The 22,063-nt window shown below is 35.6% G+C and overlaps 1 protein-coding gene across 3 annotated transcripts in view; it reads right to left on the bottom strand.

The window, feature by feature from the left end:
- Window positions 1-459: 459 nt before the first annotated feature.
- LOC145999698 (uncharacterized) overlaps window positions 460-22,063 on the bottom strand; it is a 63,586-nt gene continuing 41,982 nt past the window's right edge. For 2 of the 3 annotated variants that reach the window (XM_083136938.1, XM_083136939.1), the window contains exon 3: window positions 12,317-21,638. In XM_083136938.1, coding sequence (XP_082993064.1) covers window positions 20,072-21,638 — 1,567 coding nt within the window. In that variant the 3' untranslated portion in view covers window positions 12,317-20,071. Of the gene's footprint in view, window positions 908-12,316; window positions 21,639-22,063 lie in introns of those variants that run through there. The other variant, XM_083136940.1, reaches the window with a different exon arrangement.

Genomic DNA, 22,063 nt, shown 5'->3' on the forward strand with positions numbered 1-22,063 from the left:
CATGTATATGCAGGCGTGGTACAGAGAACAGAGAATCTTTTAGTTTTCACTTCAGATTAATATAGGGGTTCTCCAGATAGAAAATTCATTTAACATTTAAACTATATTTTTCCTTCATATAATTGTGTTTTTGGGAAGGGGGATGCCAAATCTTTCCCTCCCACAACAGTGTGATTCTATGATTATAAAAATAAAACCAACCCCGTCTATGTTAATAGTTTTCCTTCTACAAATCTTCTGGTGTAGCACTGCATATTTGAAAAATACAGGCTTGAAACCTCCTATCCCGAGAGGTTTACAGGTGGAAAGATGACAGTCTGCTAAAGGTTAAAATAAAAATATTCTACTTTTCGACAACAAGAAAAATACAAACACGACAATTCTTTGTACTCTTGTTTATTTCATATCTATGCAGATACATATATCAAAATTTATATTATGTATCAGTCATTTCAAAATTATAATGAGTGTGTAAAATATATACAAAAATTAATCCATTCTATTAGCACTCGTGATCTCGTACCTGCTTTATTGTACAGAAATGTACAAATGAAAACACATGATCAACGGACCTGAAGGCATTGAAAAAGAACAAGTAAATTTATAAGTGCCAGCATATCGTTAAGCTGGGATCGAAAATTGAGCTAGTATTTAATTCTTTAGTTCATTAATTTGTTCCTCAATTCATCCTGCATCTTTTGCTGTCTTTACACACATGATCATCACATTCTTCTTTCCAGACCTCTGGACAGGAATAGCAGATGTCAGGAGAATATTGAGAAGGATATTCCCTAGAGTCGTGTCTGCTCTCACCAACAGCTGGGACTTCTCTCCGACTGGTTTCAGATAGAGCATGCCAATCCCTCAGTCTTTATATTCATCATTAACCTTGTAGAACACCTTGCACCTGAAATAAAGAGATAAAGAAAAGTCAGTTGTGACAGCACCATGATAACTTCTGGTAATGCTGAAAATGCAATTACAGTCAATCAGAAAGGCATCCGACTGCAGTGTAGCAATTCCAAAATTGGGATACAAGTATAATTCTATGTTTTAAAGAGAAATAAAAAAAAAAGTGCAAAAAATAACTTCATTATAAAAAGTAATAGGTAATAATAGTTTATGCTACATACATACAAAGGTCATCCTGAAATTAATGCCTCCCCCTTAGTAACTCCTCATATTGTTATCTGATTGCAATGAAACTGCACACACACACATATTAATGCTATAGGTTACTAATGCACACAATTTTTCATTTGCGGGTAACAAAATAAACATGAATAGCAGAGAAAAACAAAGAACTGTAATTCAGTTCTTGCAAATAGAAGGTTGTGACAGGCCATTGCCAAAATTGGGTGGTCAGTAATGCCTTAACCCCCCCTACAGTCCTGATTTAGTCCCATCGGACTTTCATTTGCTTGCCTATCTCATGGACAGCATTTCCAGGATGTGGAAGACATTAAAATCGCTGTGAATGCATGGGTAAAAAAAAAACAACCTCAGACTTTTTCCAGAGCGGATTTCGGCATTGGGTTAAATGGTGGCAGAAATGTATTGAAAGCAATGGACAATATTTTATGTCGTCAGCACATGTCACTAATGCTATATAACTGAAGGCACAAATGCAAGAACACTTTAGATGCCTTTGCTATTACAAGAGTAAATGGAGAGAGCTGTATGATTCAAACAAAGCATGATCGTTGGGTACATGAATTTGGGTATTCCATCAGAGATTTCTCAGCAATTAAATGTGCCTCAGTTCACTCAGCAATGTCACTGACAAGTGGGAACATCATGGAAGCACTGAACACAGTCATCGCTCTTGTAGGTCCAGGATACTAATTCAACAGGACCGGCAAATATTTGACATGTAAGCTGAGACAAAATTCGATATGACCACTTCCACTTGAATTCTATTTTCTTTCAACTTTTTTTCATATCTTTTGTTTACTTCCTCTTAGGTTACAGAACGTGTTTTCTCGTTTTGTGTTACAGTACATAATGCAGCTGATTGTAGCTATGTCATTTTTCACAGAGTATGTGTGTTCCTGGCACACCCTGGAACGCATTGCTTCATGACGGGATATGACGTCACAAATGCAATCAAATGTTGTGTGTGGTTGCCAGCATTCAGGTGACAAAACGGGCTTTTTTGAACGACTTTAGTGCCGAAACGACGCACCAACGAGAAAAATGTTACTGGGAGAAGTTGTTTGTTTTGTTGTCCTCTGTACGTTTCCGTGGTCCGTGGGCGCCATTAAAATGACACCCTGTATATTTAAAAGAAAAATAAAGGCCGCTTCCAACGTTAGAAAAGTCCCCGGATTTGAAATGGCCGGGGATCAAACCCGGGACCTTTAGAATGGTAGTCAGACGCGTTACCGACCTTTTAACAAGAACATACATTGATACCGTGCCTAACAAGAAAAGAAATGTGTTGAAGGGAAATTATATGGTATATATTGTTTTCTAGATTCTAAATATATAGAATAAAATTACTACCAGCAATTTTTCTTCCCTCAACGTTACCGACTGAACCACCGGCCATATTTTAAATAATGCAACAATACAAACAAGCTGTATTGTTGCATTATTTAAAAATGGGAAATAAGCACCATTTTTTAAAGAGCATACAATATGATGAAATGTCTTAGGGCCGGTTTTTCAATGTCTGGTCAACTTTTTGGTTAGCCAACCACCAGTTGGAGTTGACCGTAAGTAACAATTGTGAGTTTGCAATGCTGAGCGAGAAATTCAATGACACTGACATCTATGTGTGTAAATTCAAATTAAATTTTGCCTGGTGTGAAAAGGCAGAACTACAATAAGGCACATGAGGTTGTTGAAATTCATTGTTTACATTGTAAATACAGCAGAAAACAGATCGACTTCACAAACCACACAATGGTAATAGGTAGTACAAATAATTATCCTTTCCTAGAGTACAAAAGAGACGACATCAAATGTAAACTAGCTAATTAGGAATTAATGTGTTTTATCTTGCACACATCTTTGAACTAGAAGTATACATCTGCTTTGTACACTTTATTTTTTTCGGAAGGACGTAACATCATGAAGAAATTAAATATTTTTATTGAACATTCACATTTTGTATTCAACTTTTACACACTATCTGTATCCGACGATATAAAAATGCAACAATTTTTAATAAGTGTGTTAGGATCACGCAAAAAAATAAATACATAATCAATCTCAAAATCGTGGTAAATGAACTATAACAAAAAAAAGTCTGCAGCAGGACTTGAACTCACGACATAAAAAACTAAATCCCCAGTCCAAGATGCTGCCCTTACCTACAACACTAACTTGCCACTTGGGGTTTTCCTTCACGACAGGACAGATCTCACCAATACGTGCACACAAATGAAAGTCTGGTAACCATTTCCTTTGTTTTGCATGTTACTGCGCACTTCATTTGAATTCTGCCAAGCACAAGAAGTTTCTTTTTACACCAATGTAACTTTTTATTGAATTATTTCCCGTTCAATGTGCCTGAGAAACTGTCTGGTGGAGATCGATCTTCCGACGAGGCAGCTAGATGAAGCACGTTGTTAGTGCCACTTAACCTCCAGTTGAGGAGCTCACCCTAAATTTGCTGCAACCTCTAGTTATTTGCCCAACTCAAACGTTGAAAAACTGGCCCTTAAAAGTCAATATCTTGAACATAAACCATACCTTACCTTTTCACAGTTGAAATTTGGATGAAAAGTTTCTTAAAAATTGCTAGCTAATGGTTTGCTGTTTTTATGATCATATGACCATGACATCAATTATAACGTGAGGCAAGACGGCTAGAAACAAGACTTTAGAAATAAGCTCGATGAGATCAATTATCTTTTTGGTGTCATATTTTAAGCAATTCAGATCTATATAAATATGTTGGAAAATTTGCATGTTATCTTAATCTTTTAAATGAAGGTCTGTGGACTTTTTGATATTTTCAGATTAATCAGTAGAGGCACATATTTTTGGTAAATAGAAAAGCAAAATTTCTGTACAAAGACAGTCAATTTCGGTTCAAAAGTGGTACATAAAATGAAATTTTAATTTTAAAATTGTGAATATAACCCTAAATTTGATTTAAAAACCACTCTTACTCCACAAAATAAACAAAACCCTTTTAATAACACATTTATACTAGAATATTAAGTTTATCCCTGCATGAAGGGATCCATTTTTGCTTCTCAAATATTTACAACAGAATTAATCGATTTTCCGTAAATTGCTTAACTCGCAGGATAATTCTGACTTCAGAAAGTGTCGTGGCGGTAAATAAACTCTAAATTTCGTGTTTAAAAGTGTATTTCGCATTTTGCAGTTCATCATTTCATCATTTTGTGACAAAGCAGGGTAGGAAAATGCACCTCACATCTTTCAGAAACGAAAAATTAACATTACAATGTGTTATTTCACATTTCGTGTTTTCGTCAAAAACGAAATATGCATGCCTCTAACAATCAGAAATTAATTTCATGTTCAAATTGTATAATTTTATTCCTTGCTGTGTGGTCCTAGAAATCTCAGCAAGGTAGTGATTATGTTTTCCATGTTCACTAATTTTTGCATTGTGACTTTTCATTCTTGAATCTCATTTTAACAACTAATTTTTCAGCTTTGCCACTTAAGGCATTATTTCCCAACTTGTTCCCCAGACCAGCTAGAACCATAGTTTTTTTTAACATTTAACATTTTTATGTGGATAGAAGTATCGAAATTCCCTGTTATACTTGTATATTTGCTAAAGTATTATTTGCTAAAACTGGCAGTTGTAATGAAGCTGAGCTGATACTGATGCCAATGGGACACTTTCACGGGATCTAATTATCCTGAAAATTTCGCAAAGTTTGAAGTTTCCCATGTATTTTGCACCAGTCTTGTGTGAAAAGCTGAAATTTGTAATTACATAATGTGTATTTTAATATTCTGATGTAATTCTTGAATATTTTTAACCAAAACCCTTGAGAAATTAATGCACATAACTGATGTCGAATACTTACACAGTCATATTACCAGTAATCAATATATTGAACACTTAATTGTTACAATTTTCAGTACAGTTCAATGTTGTATCGGGACTTGACATTCATTTGTGAAGATTTTCATCTCAATATATTTATTATACATGGATATTTAAAAATGTACAATAAACTACACTATGTATCCAGAAGTCACTGGACATCCATTACTGTTGGTTCTGAAGGGACCGGTCATTATTAATAGGATGCCGAACCACCCTTTGCTGATATTACACCTTTTACCCTTCAGGGTAGTCTTGCCACGGAGTTCTCGAAAACTTCTGGTGGAATTTGTTTCCATTCTTCCTCTAGCATGGTGGCCTCCCCGATGGTATAGTGGTAACGTCATCGCCTTGTAATCAAGCGGTCCCAGGTTTGATACCCAGTGGAGGCACAAGTGGTTCGGATCCCACTTTAAACTGTGGGTCCAGTCCCGATTAGCCTTTCTGTGCTTAAAGTGGACTTAAAACAAGAAATCAATCAATCAATCCTCGAGCATGCCGAGTAGTTGGATCTGACCCACAATCGATGCTCCAGCTTATCTCTAAGATGTTTGATTGAGCCAAGTTGGGGATTTTGGCGGGCCAGTTAAGCACTTCCACCTGTAAGAAGGCCAAGGCAAAAGGACGGTAAGGATGGAAAAAGATTGATTTGATCTTGCCCACGATAGACGCACATGCAAGGCTTGCATTGCTGCAGCCATAAACCTTCGGGTTTTAAAAGGCCAGACAATGAGTTTGTTAGTTAAGGGGTGGTCAGTGTTACGAATTCACGAGCAAGACAATGTCTGTTTGAACCCCTCGTAAGGGAGTTTCTTTTCTTTCTCACTAGCCAATGCATGTTCCACCAAGTGTGTGTTTGAACCCGCAGTTTGACAAATAGCTGTTTCTTTTATTATACCTATTTGAGTTGATTTATCTTATTTACCGTCGCTTTTCTGCCACTTTTGGCAGATGCAGATGAGTAAGGGCATTTCATTTCAGGAACTAGTTTTAAATCCTTTGTTTAAAATAACATGCATTCACAGAACGCCGGATAGCAATTTAAGTACGTTGTATATTTATCAATAATGTAGAAAACATTCTGAACCATTTCCAACAAACCAATAAAAAGGTAGCATTAATAGGTGACTTAAATATTGATTTTCTGAAAAAGAATGTACACCATAAACTCGGCATGCTTTTAAACACCTTCAACTTGGAGGCTATGGTAAAAGAACTGACCAGAGTGACAAAAAACTCCAAGACTGCTCTGGATAAAATACTTTTAAACACACTGTTCAGTAGAGGTTTACAACACAGGGTTTTCTGATCACTTTGCACAATCTTTTAAAATTTCCATTGCTTTCTCTCACAAAAGAAATGGAACTGAAGCCACAACTAAATACATAAAGAAAATAATTTTTAATGACAATAATTATGTCTACTTCAAACACTTACTTAGTAAAAAAAACTGGAAAGATATATATGAGTGCAGTACAGTAAACCAGGCATTTGATAAATTCCATAATACTTTTTCCTACTATTATGATATAGCTTTTACAACACAACGAGTTAAGAAACAAAAACAGAAAGACAAATCGTGGATCACAACGGGAATAAAAACAGCAAAATGAGATTCCTTAACAAAGCCACAAAAACTACAACCATAACTAAAAGTTTTGAAGAATATATCAGTAATATAAATCAATATATAGAAAAGTGCTTCAAGCAGCAAAAAAAATGCACAATGACAAATTAATATCAAACAACTCTAACAAATCCAAAGCTATGTGGGATGTAGTAAACAAAGAATTAGGCAGAAACAACAGAGTACAGGAGAACATCACACTGCAGCACAATGAGTTAACCATAAAAGACCCCCAGGCAGTGGCAAACATGTTCAACAAGTACCTCACTGAATTAGATATAAACAAACTGAAACCACATCAAACCTATTCACAAATAAAGGTCAAATCCTGTAGCACATCAATGTACCTAAAACCAGTCACTTAAAAGGAAATGGGAAACATCATTTCAAATATGAAAAGTAAATGGTCCACCAGTCTGGATGATATATCTTCAACAGATGAAGACATTAAATTTGAAAATTCCACAATATTTCTGGACATATGGATACAAGAAACTCTCAATTGGGACATCTATATTAACTATCTAGCATGAAAATTAAGCAAAATCATATATGGCATAACAATCATGAAAGATATTACAGAAAGGAGCACAATAAAAACCATATATTTCAGTCTGTTCCAATCATGAAGAAAAGTCTTACCCATATCCTCCATCCATTGTGCTATCTAGTCAACCTATCCTTCTCCACAGGAGTTTTCCCCGAAGAATTAAAGGTGGCAAAAATTAAACCAATATACAAACAGGGGATAAGCACAACATAAGTAACTACATTACTCTCCCCCTTCTCTAAAATCATAGAAACTGCAATGAACAAACAACTGACAACCTTTTTAAAAAAGAACAACATAATCTCAAATTCACAACATGGCTTTTGGAAAGGCAAATCCATAAATACAGCAATATTTGAATACATAGAAAATGTCAGAACACTCTTAAGCAATAGAGAACAATGCGTTGGACTATTTCTAGACTTAACAAAAGCTTTTGACACAGTATTGCATGACCAATTCACAAATAAACTAAACCACTATGTTATAAGAGGGCAGTGGCATGGTTCAAGTCTTATTTACAAAACCGCAGTCAAATTGTGGAAATCTTACATACAAGAAACACTTCTGTAACTGCCTGCTTTTCTAAACCTTGTAAAGTATCACGTGGAGTCCCCCAAGGCTCGATCCTGGGACCAATTTATTTTTCATCTACATAAATGACTTGTCATCAAACTTAGAGCCAACTTTATATGCTGATGACACAAGTATAGTGCTGACTGGCAAAAATGAGCAAACACTTAATTCTAACATCAAACACACAACAGACAGACATTCAGAGTGGTTCAGCAGCAACAAACTAACAATAAATAAAAACAGAACAGTAGCAATAAAATTCCACCACCCAAGAAATAAAAGCCACAACATATCAACTGTAAACATAGAAAATGAAGACATTAAATTTGAAAATTCCACAAAATTTCTGGGCATATGGATACAAGAAAATCTCAATTGGGACACCCATATTAACTATCTAGCAGGAAAATTAAGCAAAATCATATATGGCATGAGAATCATGAAAGATATTACAGAAAGGAGCACAATAAAAACCATATATTTCAGTCTGTTCCAATCACAACTAACATATGGCATTATATTCTGGGGAAATGCAGCAAACAGCACAAAAGTATCTAATCTTCAGAAAAAAATATTGAGAATTATGATGAGAAAGAAATGGAATGAACCATGTAGGGAAATCTTCAGGGAACTTGGCATTCTACCACTACCCTACTACCCTGCCTCTATATACTTAATTTATTATGGCATGTAAAAATGAATCTTGTAACATGTTGGTCGCGTACTAGAAAAAGGGGCAATAAAGCCTTATGGGAAGCGTAAAGAAACAGGTCCGGGATCAATTAATGTACGCGCTTCAAATCAAGCAACAACCAACAGTTACAAGTCGCAAGTTGTTGAGGTTATTGGCCGGCGTTTATCACCGCCACCTCAGTCTCAAAAGAGAACCAAAGATAAGACTGTGTCCAAAGAACAAAGAAAAATATAATCCTCCGTTCGGGCCTCACCTTTAAATCAATCAAAATAAGTTAATAGGCAAAGGCATTCACAAAATATCGTGGAAAATTTCACCCAGGTTTGGCCATTCTTTAAAGTATCCTGCAATACAAAAAATACACACTAACCATTCCCAAAAATCCGCAGGACCAATACTACTCAATGAAGTTCACAACTTCCTTTCTTACCAATAACAACTTCGTAACTTCTCTTTCTTATGTGGAAGGTTTGCGAACAAAATGTATAGAACAGTATGCAGGTTCTAAGACTTGAGTCAACTATTTATTAGATTCAATCTCGAACAAGAAACGATTAATATCTCAATTATCAACAACAAGGGAAACATTTCATCATGAACAAACCCAGTTTAATAGCATTAGAAAATCACTCCAATTGTAACTTTAACAAATCTTTCTTTCGATCTACCACCCGTCATTTGACGTATCAGGAATATGTATTACAAATTTAAACGTTAACAGCAACATGACTTACAATCCCAATTAAATCCTTTCCCTTGTACACATTGTAAAATCCACCTGGACATCAAATCGAATATTTACAATTAATTAACAAATGACTCACTTTAGTCTGTTATCCTTTTGTCACAATAAATTATACAATTCTCCCTTTTTTACATTTGATGCTCCCACTACTTTAATTTGATATTGTGCCACCCTAATATTAATTACTTCAACATTTAAGAATTCGCGACGATGGATGGGAATTGTCACGCGTACGCCTCGCTAAATTTCAACGTTACGCGAACGTCGCAAGTTCCATCATTTTCATTGTCGTATCACAATATATTCAACAAGTCGTGTCACACTAATTAGCCAACGTGTGCTAGTTGCAATTTAGAATAATTTAAACTTTCGTCGCCCGTTCTTCCTCCTTTTACTCATTTAAGTTTTGACTCAATCGTGATAAAGACACGGGATTCTAACACAGTTCACGACTTGGACTTTGCAGAACTAAGAGAACGTATCGACACTGTACATACCTCCATTAAATTCCTCCAAAAATGTTCCAACATCCAATTTGACACTGCAAAGGGCGGTCAGTCAAACGGGACTCTGTCTTCCTTCTCGTTCTGGCATCAGAACATTGGGGTAACGTCTGGAAACGTCCATCAAATTCGTCCCTCGGCTATAACTCTGAATACAAGTCCGCGTTGCTGGAAACTGGCGAAATCTAACAGGACGTCGTTAAAGTTCACACTCCAATCAAATGCAACTTCCTTGCAAACGTATAAAGTCCGTCCAAAAAAGGTAGTTCTGTCTCGCGTTGACGTGCCGAATTTCAGGGAGAGTAGCAGTAACGTAGCGTGCAAACACAATCAGAAAAAGTTTAAGTCTCGCCCGCGAGACGACTTGCACACTTAAGCCAGCACCATACTCTCTGCCTGTCTTCCTCTCGTGACCCAAGTCACGGTGGTTGTTACGCGAAGCGCTGCGATGTCGGAACTGATACTGCTGTTTTTTTGTGTCTGCTAGAGAAGCGAGCGCCGAGCGAGAGGTCAGTGGAAGCCTCTAGCGGGGACTAGTATAATCAACCAAAGACAAACGAGACGCAAGGCGTACGAAGAATGAGGAAGTGTGACGCTTTTCCACGTGGAATTATTACGTAATACTTTTTTATATGCAAAGCATAGGAAAAACGTCACAATCTGTCAAAGTTCTCCAAATACAACAAGGAAGTACATCATTACAACACGAGGAATAACTTCAATCTTGCAGTTCCAATGCATAACACATCACTATTTGAAAAAGGTCCAAAATCCACAACAAGTTATCAGATCATATAAAAACTACTGAACCAGTAGCCAAATTCAAAAAGAAATTAACAAATCATTTGTTGTACCATTGTTTTTACTCAGTGAGTGAATTTTTTGACATCTAATCCATCAACTCCATTGTGGGTTGATGGAGTGGAGGTTCATGGATTCATCCAAAAGAGTGCTGGATCCAACCTTACATGCTGTACCTGTTATACTTATCACATGAGTGCAAATTTAGTATCATATTATAATGTTATTAGTCTTATCTTTATATGATCTCTCAATATTTAATATTTTAATCCATTACATAATATTATTTTTATATTGTAACTTTAACATGTCTTACTGGTGTTACTTTTATGTATTGACAATAAAACTAATACAAGTACACACCTCCAAGTGTAAATCTGTAATAGGATAAGGTATCATTTCATTGCATGTATATTACATTATTATATTTCATTGTATTAGTATATTGTAATGTTTGACTGACATGTCCAATATCACAGCATGAAAATGCAAATGTGATTCATGGACAAAATAAATCTAAATCTATCTGAGTAAAAAAAAAAGCCAAAAGGTACAGTGCAACTCGGTATTGGTAAAAAAAACTTTCATGGTTCAAAAGTGATAAAGAGGAACTCTACTAGATCAATATACAGGGTGGTTACTCTAGGAACATGATAAAATTCAATATTATTCCCAGTTTTCAAGGCAAACTATCAAAAAATTCAAGGGTACAAGCAGATGCTTCCTCTATTTCAACATTATGTATTACCGACTTTCACCACTCACTAACAAACACACACACATATATTAACAAAATAATGGGTGTGTGTGATTCCTATGAATCCAAAAATTCTAATTTATTTCAATGAAATGATATGGTGTATATATAAAATTCAATGTATTCAATTTAAGGTGTAGAGTTTACACTTGCCATTTCACATACTCAGGCTTCAAATAGCCATAAATGTTATGGAAGATATCATTCTATGAAAAATTGTCAATTGTATAAGAATTTCAAACTCAATTTACACAATCAACTTCATGATATCTTGCAATAATCTGTCTGTCAGATAGATTGTTCTGCAAAGGGCACTAACAAAGTAAACGTATTGAGAGAGAATGCTGTTATATTTTCGATGCATATTTCCTTTCTTTCCTTCCTAGATAAAAAAAGCTAAACTGTGAAAAACTTACCTCGGGGCATTCGTAAATGTATGAATTCATTTGGATTTACAAAAGTTTTTTACATAAAATTCACGCATAATTAGCCACAGTTGCTGCAGAAAACATATATTTCAGTATGTATAAATGTTCTGAACGTGTATATTTGTTACAGTGTAGTACCATCACAATCAAAGAGGGAGGAGGTGGACTATAAGATTATTGGAAATAGTATCAAGTCTGTCCTAATTATGATATTCAATAAAACTGAGGTTCAAGTATAGTATTCATTCATTTCGTTGAATCATCTTTACAGAAAGTACACATGAATGCTTTAGGAAGATAAAATTGATAATTTTTGTATCATGCTGTCCTTTCTTCTTGTGTGCAGGTCATATTTTTTTCCATTTGAATTTCCTATCCTATGAAGTCTCACATATTAAGTATCTTCATAGGTAAAATCTATGTTCAAAATTAAACAAATAAAAGTATTCTCTTTGATGTCAAACCTAATTTGCACATAATGTATGGAAATTTTACTGTTGGGATTTAAAAGGTTCTTCATTGTGATGAATACTTAAAACTGTGTTTCAAAACCAATCTTTTGAAGTATTCACAATAAAAAAAATAAGACAGTCACATATAGTATTTTATTACAAAAAGACAGGATATTACATACAGAGTGCAAAAAATAGAAAACAAAACATATAATTTTAAGGTTCTGTCAGTTCAGATGAACCAGTAAAATTATATGCTGATTTCTGTAGAACGGATTTTTTTAAAATATATTACATGTTATAACTTACAGAATTCCTCAACATGCATAATATATTTATTCTGATTCACTCAGAGTAACACAAACTTGATCACAAATTCAGTGTGATTCAAAAGCATGGAACCACCCATATAATTTCTTCAGATATCAGTGAACATGAATGGAACCATATGAAGTAACTGGAAGACAAATTGCTTCATCCCAGAGGTATGTTACAAACCTAATCAAATATGTCTTGAATTCAACTTAACTTCTTCAGATCGGAATAGGGGAAAAGTGACAGATCAAAGTCATGTGAAATTTTCTGGCAAAGAAAATGGTGAAATACAATTAACATTGTCTTTAATCATTTTCAATTTATTCAATATTAAAAACAAAGACTGCTTTCATCAATGTTTGTTCCTTGTTATGCAGTGTACAGTGGTGGAAAAAAAATTCTTCCTCATAAGACTTTAATGGTAGTAAATGATGCCGGAAGGGTAGGCAACACACATTGCACCTTTAGGTGATCGGGTGATTCTGAGTGTCTCAAAAGCAACTCGTCTTTCATGCAAAAGCCACCATGCACAGGAAATGTAGGAAAGTCACGTGACTTGTCAGGTGGAATGTTGTTCGTCAGAAAATCGCCTTTTCTCAAGCCAGGTCACAGAACCGACAAGAGCTACACATTATATCTCCGAAAATGTTTCGCCTAAAAACGTTGAATGAAACGCTAATACAATTCTTTTCTTAATTATATAGCCTACTATACTATATGTGCTGCAGTAGCTCAGTCGTTAGGGCGTTTTATTACCATGTGAGAGATCTGGGTCCCATCAACGATGGGGGAGAATCAGGATTTTGTCCACCTGTTCAAGCTGCTCTGGTGCCCAGCCAGCATCATATAAAGTGAGTACCTGGAGGAAACTCGGGGGGGGGGGGGGGGGGTAAGGTGGCCAGGGGCATGGTGCTGATCACATCATCCCCACCTTCAGCCTGATGAAGAAAGTTTGGGCCGTAACTCCACACCCCCTACATGCCTTCATGGCTTGGTACAAAGCACAAGGTAGCACTTTGCTTTTTAATTTACTATACATCCCGATTTTGTCGGAACAGAACATCCCAATCTCTATGTGGGCTTTCTTCCAAGTTCCATAGGGATGTGAATAGGCTCCAATTTTTCTTGACACAATTTATACATGTTATATTTCCTTTTAAGAACAACAGCCAATATCCTGTGTGTGTGTGTGGGGGGGGGGGGGTATAATCCAAACATGTGTGGTGATCCTTTTCCCACTACTCCATTCTCAGAAATAAATCTCAATTCCACACACTGAAAATGTAGCACTTTCTGCATCTTTGCATGCAAATATCCAGTAGCAATGTAATGTGTGGAAAGAGAAAAATTAACGATTTGTAACGGCACTCTGAAAATTTCTTAGTTTTTTCCCCCAATTTGAACTGACATTCATAATATTCATTAACAATCCAAATATTGACTAAAGAATAGGTTAGTCGTTCTGCTACATTCCATTCTTCATTAGTGTAGTGACCGTAACTGTCTCTCTTAGCCTTCCCGATGGTGAAGTGGTAGCGTCGTTACCTTATAATCAAGGAGTCCCAGGTTCAATACCCGGTGGAGGCACATAGTGGTTCGGATCGCACTTTAAACTGTAGATGCAGTTTCGATTAGCCTTACTGTGCATAAAGTGGATTTAAAATACCAAATGAAAATAAAAATAAAAATCACCATAACTCTCTACAAAGCCAGTGGATCCAGGTTTGAAACCTGTTTAGGCTTAGATGTAGCATTGCATTCGTATCATTACCCATCATATTCATTCTCGCGATTATCGCAAGAGGTAAAAATGTGACATAAAATAAGCCAAACAGATGCTTGGAATCAATCTGAATATTGGTTACGTTGGATACGTGATAGAATTGTCTTAAAAAGCACTCCCTGTGATGTAATAGGGTTTTTGATTAGAGACCATTTGTATAATACATATCGTTGTTGCGAACAATATGTAGTTTCATGTTCACCACTCTCTTCGGTTGTTTAGAAATCGTAAGGAAAAAGGATCTCTAAATTACCGCTTTCACATGTCAATGAAACTAACATAGTTCAGTGTAGGTCACAAAAGAGATTTACATATTGTTATGATATCTTTTAAACGTTACAAAATCAATTCCAATAGAATACGATACTATGCCTTACGTTACTGTAAATGTTCACCATTAGTCTGGCGAAAAAAAAGTAATGAAGATTTCCGTGTTTCGTTGAGCAAAGATAAAGCACCTGCTTGTAGCAAGCAAGCACCAACTGCTTCGATCAGTGACCTTCGCTGCCGGAGTGACTCACAGAAGACCTGCGCTCGTTCCAGTGTGCGTATTTTATTTCGTTCGATCTAATCCACAGTTATAACATTCTAATATTCTCGTAAAATATGTAGTAAACAAGTTGTATACGTTATGGTCTTCCAGAGTGTTGTTGCCTGCTATTTACACGCAGGAGATGGGGGTGTTGTAAACATTTCTGAACCAAAAGGTCGAGCACGAAGGAAAAGTTGTGTAAGCATTGGAGGTAATAACAAGGTAATAGAAGTTGAAGGAAATGCTGGAATAAATTATATCAGAAATTGAGTAAAAACAGTTTTCATCGCAAATAGAGCTATCAGTTCACTCTTCAGCGGAAAGTAGGGCAAATTGTCTCAAAATGTTGGACACGAACGCATTTGCAATAAATATAATAGGTTACTAGGACATCTTAGCATATAACGAGAATATGACACATCTTCAGCTCAAAAATTAATGTTGAAGTGAATGGTTGAGTTCAAATTTTCTCAACTGCTAATGAATAGCATGGCCGTATGTGATTTCAACTTATATATGCAAGACAGAACGTTTTTCGTCGATACGGTGCCAAGAAGGGAAAACAATCCATGAATTCGGGAAGGAAAAAGTTTACAATTTCGTAAACAAAGTCTGGAAGTTCTTGTTTAATGAAATGTAAAACACTAATATATACTGGGAAAAAACATAATTGTGTGCCTTATTTCTCCAATGAGGACTGTTTATGTAATTTCTGGAATGAAACTTGTTACATCGAACAAATTACCGACACTTATAATAGGATCGATAAAACTTCACAAAGTAAACATTTTTATACATATATCCAGACTTTTCCGAATCTAGAAAATCGGGAAGTAATTTCTGAGCTTGGATTGTAATTGTTTTTCCGAACATTCAGTAGCAACCATGCACACTCTTTGATTTAATCATACTTCTCCAAGGAACCACGTTATCTCAGACTCCAATCAGATTTTCTGTTTCTCAATCTAATTTAAAGTTACGTGATGCAAAAAATACGTATAAGACATTTGTGATTTGTTTCAAATTTCTTCCGGAGGCCAGACACAACTCTAAAATCTAGGACACATCTGGAAATAAGAATGCTTCTTATAACCTCTTTTTATTTTCTTATTTAGCGTCGTTCTTCTTTCACCTTTTGCTAATCGCGACAACGAGGATGAGTGATATGATTAAATTAATGAAGGAGCACTCACAAAGAACACCCATATGCACGATGGGATTCGAACCCAGGACATCAGATATCATAGCGCACTGTGCTAACCACTCCATCACGGATGGAATTCTTAGAGCCCTAATCGTTCCACAATCATTTTTCCTATCTTTAACTACACACGAAACATAAAGAACAAACTAAATAAACAGATGCCAGTTCACACTCTAACCGTAAAAAAACATACACATTTGAAAATGCAAAATAATATTTATTTTTAGGTAGTTGTGATGTATTATTGTAAAATAAAGAAAAATATTAGTGATAAAACGACGGAAGTAGAGGAACAAGGTTCCGAGTTCGAGTTCTGACCAAAATGGGTTCATTGTGTATGTTCATTCATGTCTTTAATGTAATCATAAATCGTCGTTATGAATAATTTAACTTCATGGGAAGAAAACTGAGGTAATTACTAATGAAAACAATAACAAAACAAATTTGATCTTAAAGCCCTGGCTTTGGGCTACAAATTCCATCACGGGGACTGGCACTTTACGTAGGTGTAGAAACGCTTCATACAATTTGATGATATCGCAATTACATAATTGATGTGCAGCCACTTAACTGAACCCCCCAAAATTACTATTTTATTACTAAATTAGCATATCACCCTATTCATAATATGAGCCTCTTAAATGCTCTTTGTGGATTGTTTCATTGGTTGGTTGTCTTAATTAATGTTGCATTAATCAAAATCAGATTAATCGCGGCAGGCAAAGTGGAGGGAAAATGACAATGAAGCAAAATGAGGGGGGCCCTTGGTTCCCGATTAATGAAACTTTGTCTACATGCAACTGAGTCGCTGCGTGAAATTGCTGAAAATGTAATTTATTAATTTCTTAATTTTGCTTATTTTATATTGCTTTTCTAGCACTTGCGTCAAAGGCAATGAGGATGATTAATGAAGGTATGAAATGGATGATAGGACATGATGATCCATGCCTTACACAAAATTCTAAGTTGGGACTAATGAATATCGATTCGTCACATCATTTGTCAAGTAGTTGTTTTTAATTCCAATATTTTTCAAGGACTTCTGGGTTGACAGCATGTGTGTTGCACGATGATGATTCGATGAAAACACCATTTCAGTGAACTTTCTTGACAATGACTCTAATATCAGTAAAGAGAACATTTCCTTACGAGTAGCTGTTGTTAAGAAACCAATTCGTGAAACTTCTTCTGGTGGTCTCACGGCACCCAGCTGTTGTTTGTTATGACTGGGCCTAGGGGTATGACTCACGCTACTGTCAATACTCAATCGATCCCGAGAATCCAGGTTCACCAGGCAAACCTAAGCGACAATTATGTTATTTGTGTTGAATAGACAACAGGTTTTAAGATGTTACAATAGTGTAGGTCTCGTGGCCCAAGAACTACTTTCTCTGACTGTACCAAGATGCCATTGATCAAAGAGCACATTGACTCTAGCTTACATTGTGGTGGACAGTGCAAGAAAAGTTACAGATCTCTTCAACTACAAAGACATTGAGAGGTGGTTGGCCAATTGTTCAGTGGTGAAACTCGTCCTGAAATTGATGCAAAGGGAAAGTGTGTGTGGTCACTATCAAGCAGCAACCATTGGTTTAGGTAATGCTTGTGAAAAAAGTTCTGTACAAATGCTCATATTGTTGATATTTAGAAGCACATCTGGGAAAAAGTCAAATAACGAAAATTAAATTCATCAATTTTAAGCTCACAATAAATGTTACAATATATTTTTTTTCTCAGTGCATCAGAAGCTGGCGAGAGAAAGATATTTTTATGAAATACATCAGTGGTTTCTAAATATCATTTTAACATGTTGTATTATGTAATCTGCTGAAATATAATCATGTGTACAGCTCAGCCCAATAAAATCCCTATCCACAATGGTCACAATTTACAGGTGAAAGTGTCTCCTATAACTGCTTCCTTCTCTGTTTTGTATCTTGGATAAGGTATAGACGTAAGAAATGGTTCATCTGTTAAAATTCAAACATCAGTATTATCTTTCAACTACTGGTGGCATGTTTGAAAGCATGGTTGAGATCCCTGTAGGATATAGATATATTCCTCCTGATGTGTAGACAATTAATTCTGATAATGCAGATGTCAAGATCCTAAAGCATGTGAGATGTGCACAGAGTCAAGAGTTTTCTATTTAGAAATCCATTTAGAAACACTGATAGTATGATTTCTAAACATTCAATACAGATCACTGTTTGCAATACTTCCTTAATGACTTCTGTTTGGTGTGTAGTCGCCTCACATGCATAATAAGTGTAAGTTTGCAGACAAAATATTTGATTCAAATTAAACAATTAACAGATTTTGTGTGTGTGTCCCCATATGTACTCTGAATATATCTTTATTGGAAAATATTGTCACAAATTCAGTTTCTCTTTGAGATGAAACACCCTCATATGTCTATTAAACTTACCTTTCCATCCAAAACATTTGTTACAAATTGAACAATTGAAAGGCTTCTCTTTAGCATGAATGCACATATGCAAATTAAGACGTCTTTCATTCCCAAAACCTTTGTTGCAAATTCAACATTTTAAATATTACTCTTGACTGTCAAGCTTTATGTGTACATTAAGTGTACACCTACAGACAAAACATCTTAGGAAATTCAACAATAGAAAAGCTTCTCCGTACCGTGAATGCTCATATACGTATTAACCCTCCGTCATCCGTGCCATCATAGTAGCACAAATGTCCTGCATGCAGCACTCAGTGCCACCTTGTCAAAACCAACCTTACTTAAATGAATTATTGATGCAAAGTGATGTTGGAATACCCTGGCGCTTACTGGAAATCAGGCGATATATATTTGAACGAAACAGTCAATTTTGGACATTTTCATTTGCTTAACTAAAACTATATAATCTAAGAACATTACAGAAAATATCACATAGAAGTACACGCTAAGACTCTTGAAGCAAAGGCACCAAAATATTATTCAAAGGTAATTATAATGTTCCATATAATGAAGGAACATAAAATTGAACTCACCATTTACAAAATTTTCAACATGTTTTTCAAAATGGTTTGAAATCACACAACTTTTATGGGCTTAGAAAGGAACTATTTGTTCTAAAATTCTTAGTCAAAATCTTCCTGAATCGCAGAAAAAGGAATGAAATGAGTAAAACACAACTCAAAGTTAATTACAAAATATTAATATTTTCAAATCTCCATATGTTCCTTCAACTCTTACGAGATCTACGTGAAAAGTGATATACAAACGCAAATAAAATGAACCGAATATTGTCACTTTTCAATATCGTTATTTTCACAACTCTGACATTTCGTATGGGTTCTGCGATGGTTTCTTCATACAATTAATTTGCATTCCAAACAGTGTACCTTCGTTTTATTCTTCTTATATCCGCAAAATTCATGGCTGGAGTGCTATCATTTAAGATAGGAAACATTCCCGCGCGAGGTACTGAGTGTTGCATAAGGACGACCGGTCACTTCAGAGGCATGTAAACAATTGAAAGAACACTAGAAAAAAGGTGCGAATATCTCTGTTTACATGGAAGTAGTGTAGATAAGTTACCTAGTGCTTTCCACACCATTGTTTCATTGGTAAGGAAAATAATTCAAAATTTCAGAGTGGGTTAAGAAGGGTTAAGTTGGCCCATAGAAGCAAATCTCTTGTTGTAAAATAAACAATTAAAAGGCTTCTCTTTTGAGTGAATATTCATATATACACTAAGATGTATTTTACAGGCAAAATATTTATTGAAAATTGAACAATTGAAAGGCTTCTCTCCAGTGTGAATCTTCACCTGGACATTGAGATGAACTTTACGAGCAAAATTTTTGTTGCAAATTGAACAATTGAAAGGCTTCTCACATGTGAATGAAGATTAACTTTATGGGCAAAATCATTGTTGCAAATTGAACAATTGGAATGCTTCTTTTTAGTGTGAACAGTCATATGTACAATAAGTTCTCCTTTACGGGCAAAATTTTTATTACAAATTGAACAATTGCAAGGCTTATCTCCAGTGTGACGTATAACATGCTCATTAAGATGAACTTTACGGGCAAAACCTTTGTTTCAAATTGAACCATAGAAAGGTTTCTCTCCAGTGTGACACCTCACATGCTTATTAAGATCTTCTTTACAGGCAAAATATTTATTGCAAATTGAGCAATTGAAAGGCTTCTCTCCAGTGTGAACCCTCACATGCCTAATAAGATGAGCTTTACAGGCAAAATCTTTGTTGCAAATTGAGCAATTGAAAGGCTTCTCTCCAGTGTGAACCCTCACATGCCTACTAAGATGAACTTTAAAGGCAAAATCTTTGTTGCAAATTGAACAATTGAAAGGCTTCTCTCCAGTGTGAACCCTCACATGCCTACTAAGATGAACTTTACAAGCAAAATCTTTGTTGCAAATTGAACAATTGAAAGGCTTCTGTTTTGAGTGAACATTCATATGAAAACTAAGATTTCCTTTACGGGCAAAATACTTATTGCAAGTTGAACAATTGAAAGGCTTCTCTTTAGTGTGAACTCTCACATGGTCCTTAAGAACCCCTTTACGGACAAAATATTTATTGCAAATTGAACAATTGAAAGGCTTCTCTCCAGTGTGAACCCTCACATGCCTACTAAGATGAACTTTACGAGCAAAATTTTTGTTGCAAATTGAACAGCTGAAAGGCTTCTCTCCAGTGTGACCCATCAGATGCTTATTAAGATCTCCTTTACGGGCAAAATATTTATTGCAAATTGAACAATTGAAAGGCTTCTTTCCAGTGTGAACCGACAAATGCTCATTGAGTTGAACTTTACGAGCAAAATTTTTGTTGCAAATTGAACAACTGAAAGGCTTCTCTCCAGTGTGACCCATCAGATGCCTATTAAGATCTCCTTTAAAGGCAAAATTTTTGTTGCAAATTGAACAGCTGAAAGACTTCTCTCCAGTGTGACCCTTCAGATGCCTATTAAGATCTCCTTTACGGGCAAAATATTTATTGCAAATTGAACAATTGAAAGGTTTCTCTCCAGTGTGAACCCACAAATGCTCATTGAGTTGAACTTTACGAGCAAAATTTTTGTTGCAAATTGAACAATTGAAAGGCTTCTCTCCAGTGTGAACCCTCTCATGCTTATTAAGATCTCCTTTACGGGCAAAATATTTATTGCAAATTGAACAATTGAAAGGCTTCTCTCCTGTGTGACCCCTCACATGCTCATTAAGATGAACTTTAAGGGCAAAATCCTTGTTGCAAATTGAACAACTAAAATGTCTCTCTTGTGAAGGAACACTCATAAATGTATTACGCTCAGCTTGATGGACAAACGTTTTCTTGGAAACTGAACAATTAAAAAGCATCTCTGGTTGATGGGTTATCAATACTCCTTTGTCAGAGAAGGTGTTGTTGGAGATGGGGGCTATACATTGATTTCTCCTGTTAATAGGCTTGGAACCAACATGTGCCTTGCTTGCAAGGGTTTTTGGTGCAGGTTCAGTCTCAAATTTTTCTTCTCTACTGATACATTCAGTAATTTCTTTTGGCTGCTCTTGTTCTCTTAGGTTTCCTGCAGACACTGGCAAATGTGGAAATGGCCTTGGAACATCTTGTACCTGTTCATGCACATACTTCTTGATCAGGTAGCTGAAAAAAAAATGACACAAATATAGTTTCACTTTTTGAGTAAATAATGAGAATCACTGTGTGCAAATCAATGAGAGAAAAAAGGAGGGTAGAATAGATTGTTGATGGGGACATACTCATGAAAAGGTAAATACATGTATATTATTATGTAGAATGTTCAGGAAAAATGCAGGCTCGACCAGGACTCGAACCCAGGTCTCTGGCATTCCATGCCATTGCTCTACCATTGACCTACCAAGCTGGCCTGACTTTGCCTGATTTTTCACTTTTGCTGTTCTGTCTTTGTGAAATCCTGTCGAGGCTGCATTTTTCACTTAAAGTTCTACGTAGTACATCTTCTATGTGTGCCTAATTTAATGTATATTATTCCTTCAATAATTAATACATAATATTTTTTTACCGCTTAGTCAAAAAATATTCATTTT

The sequence above is a fragment of the Lepisma saccharinum genome, chromosome 15 (genome assembly GCF_977018435.1).
Source record: "Lepisma saccharinum chromosome 15, izLepSacc3.1, whole genome shotgun sequence".
NCBI classification, from domain to species: Eukaryota; Metazoa; Arthropoda; class Insecta; order Zygentoma; family Lepismatidae; genus Lepisma; species Lepisma saccharinum.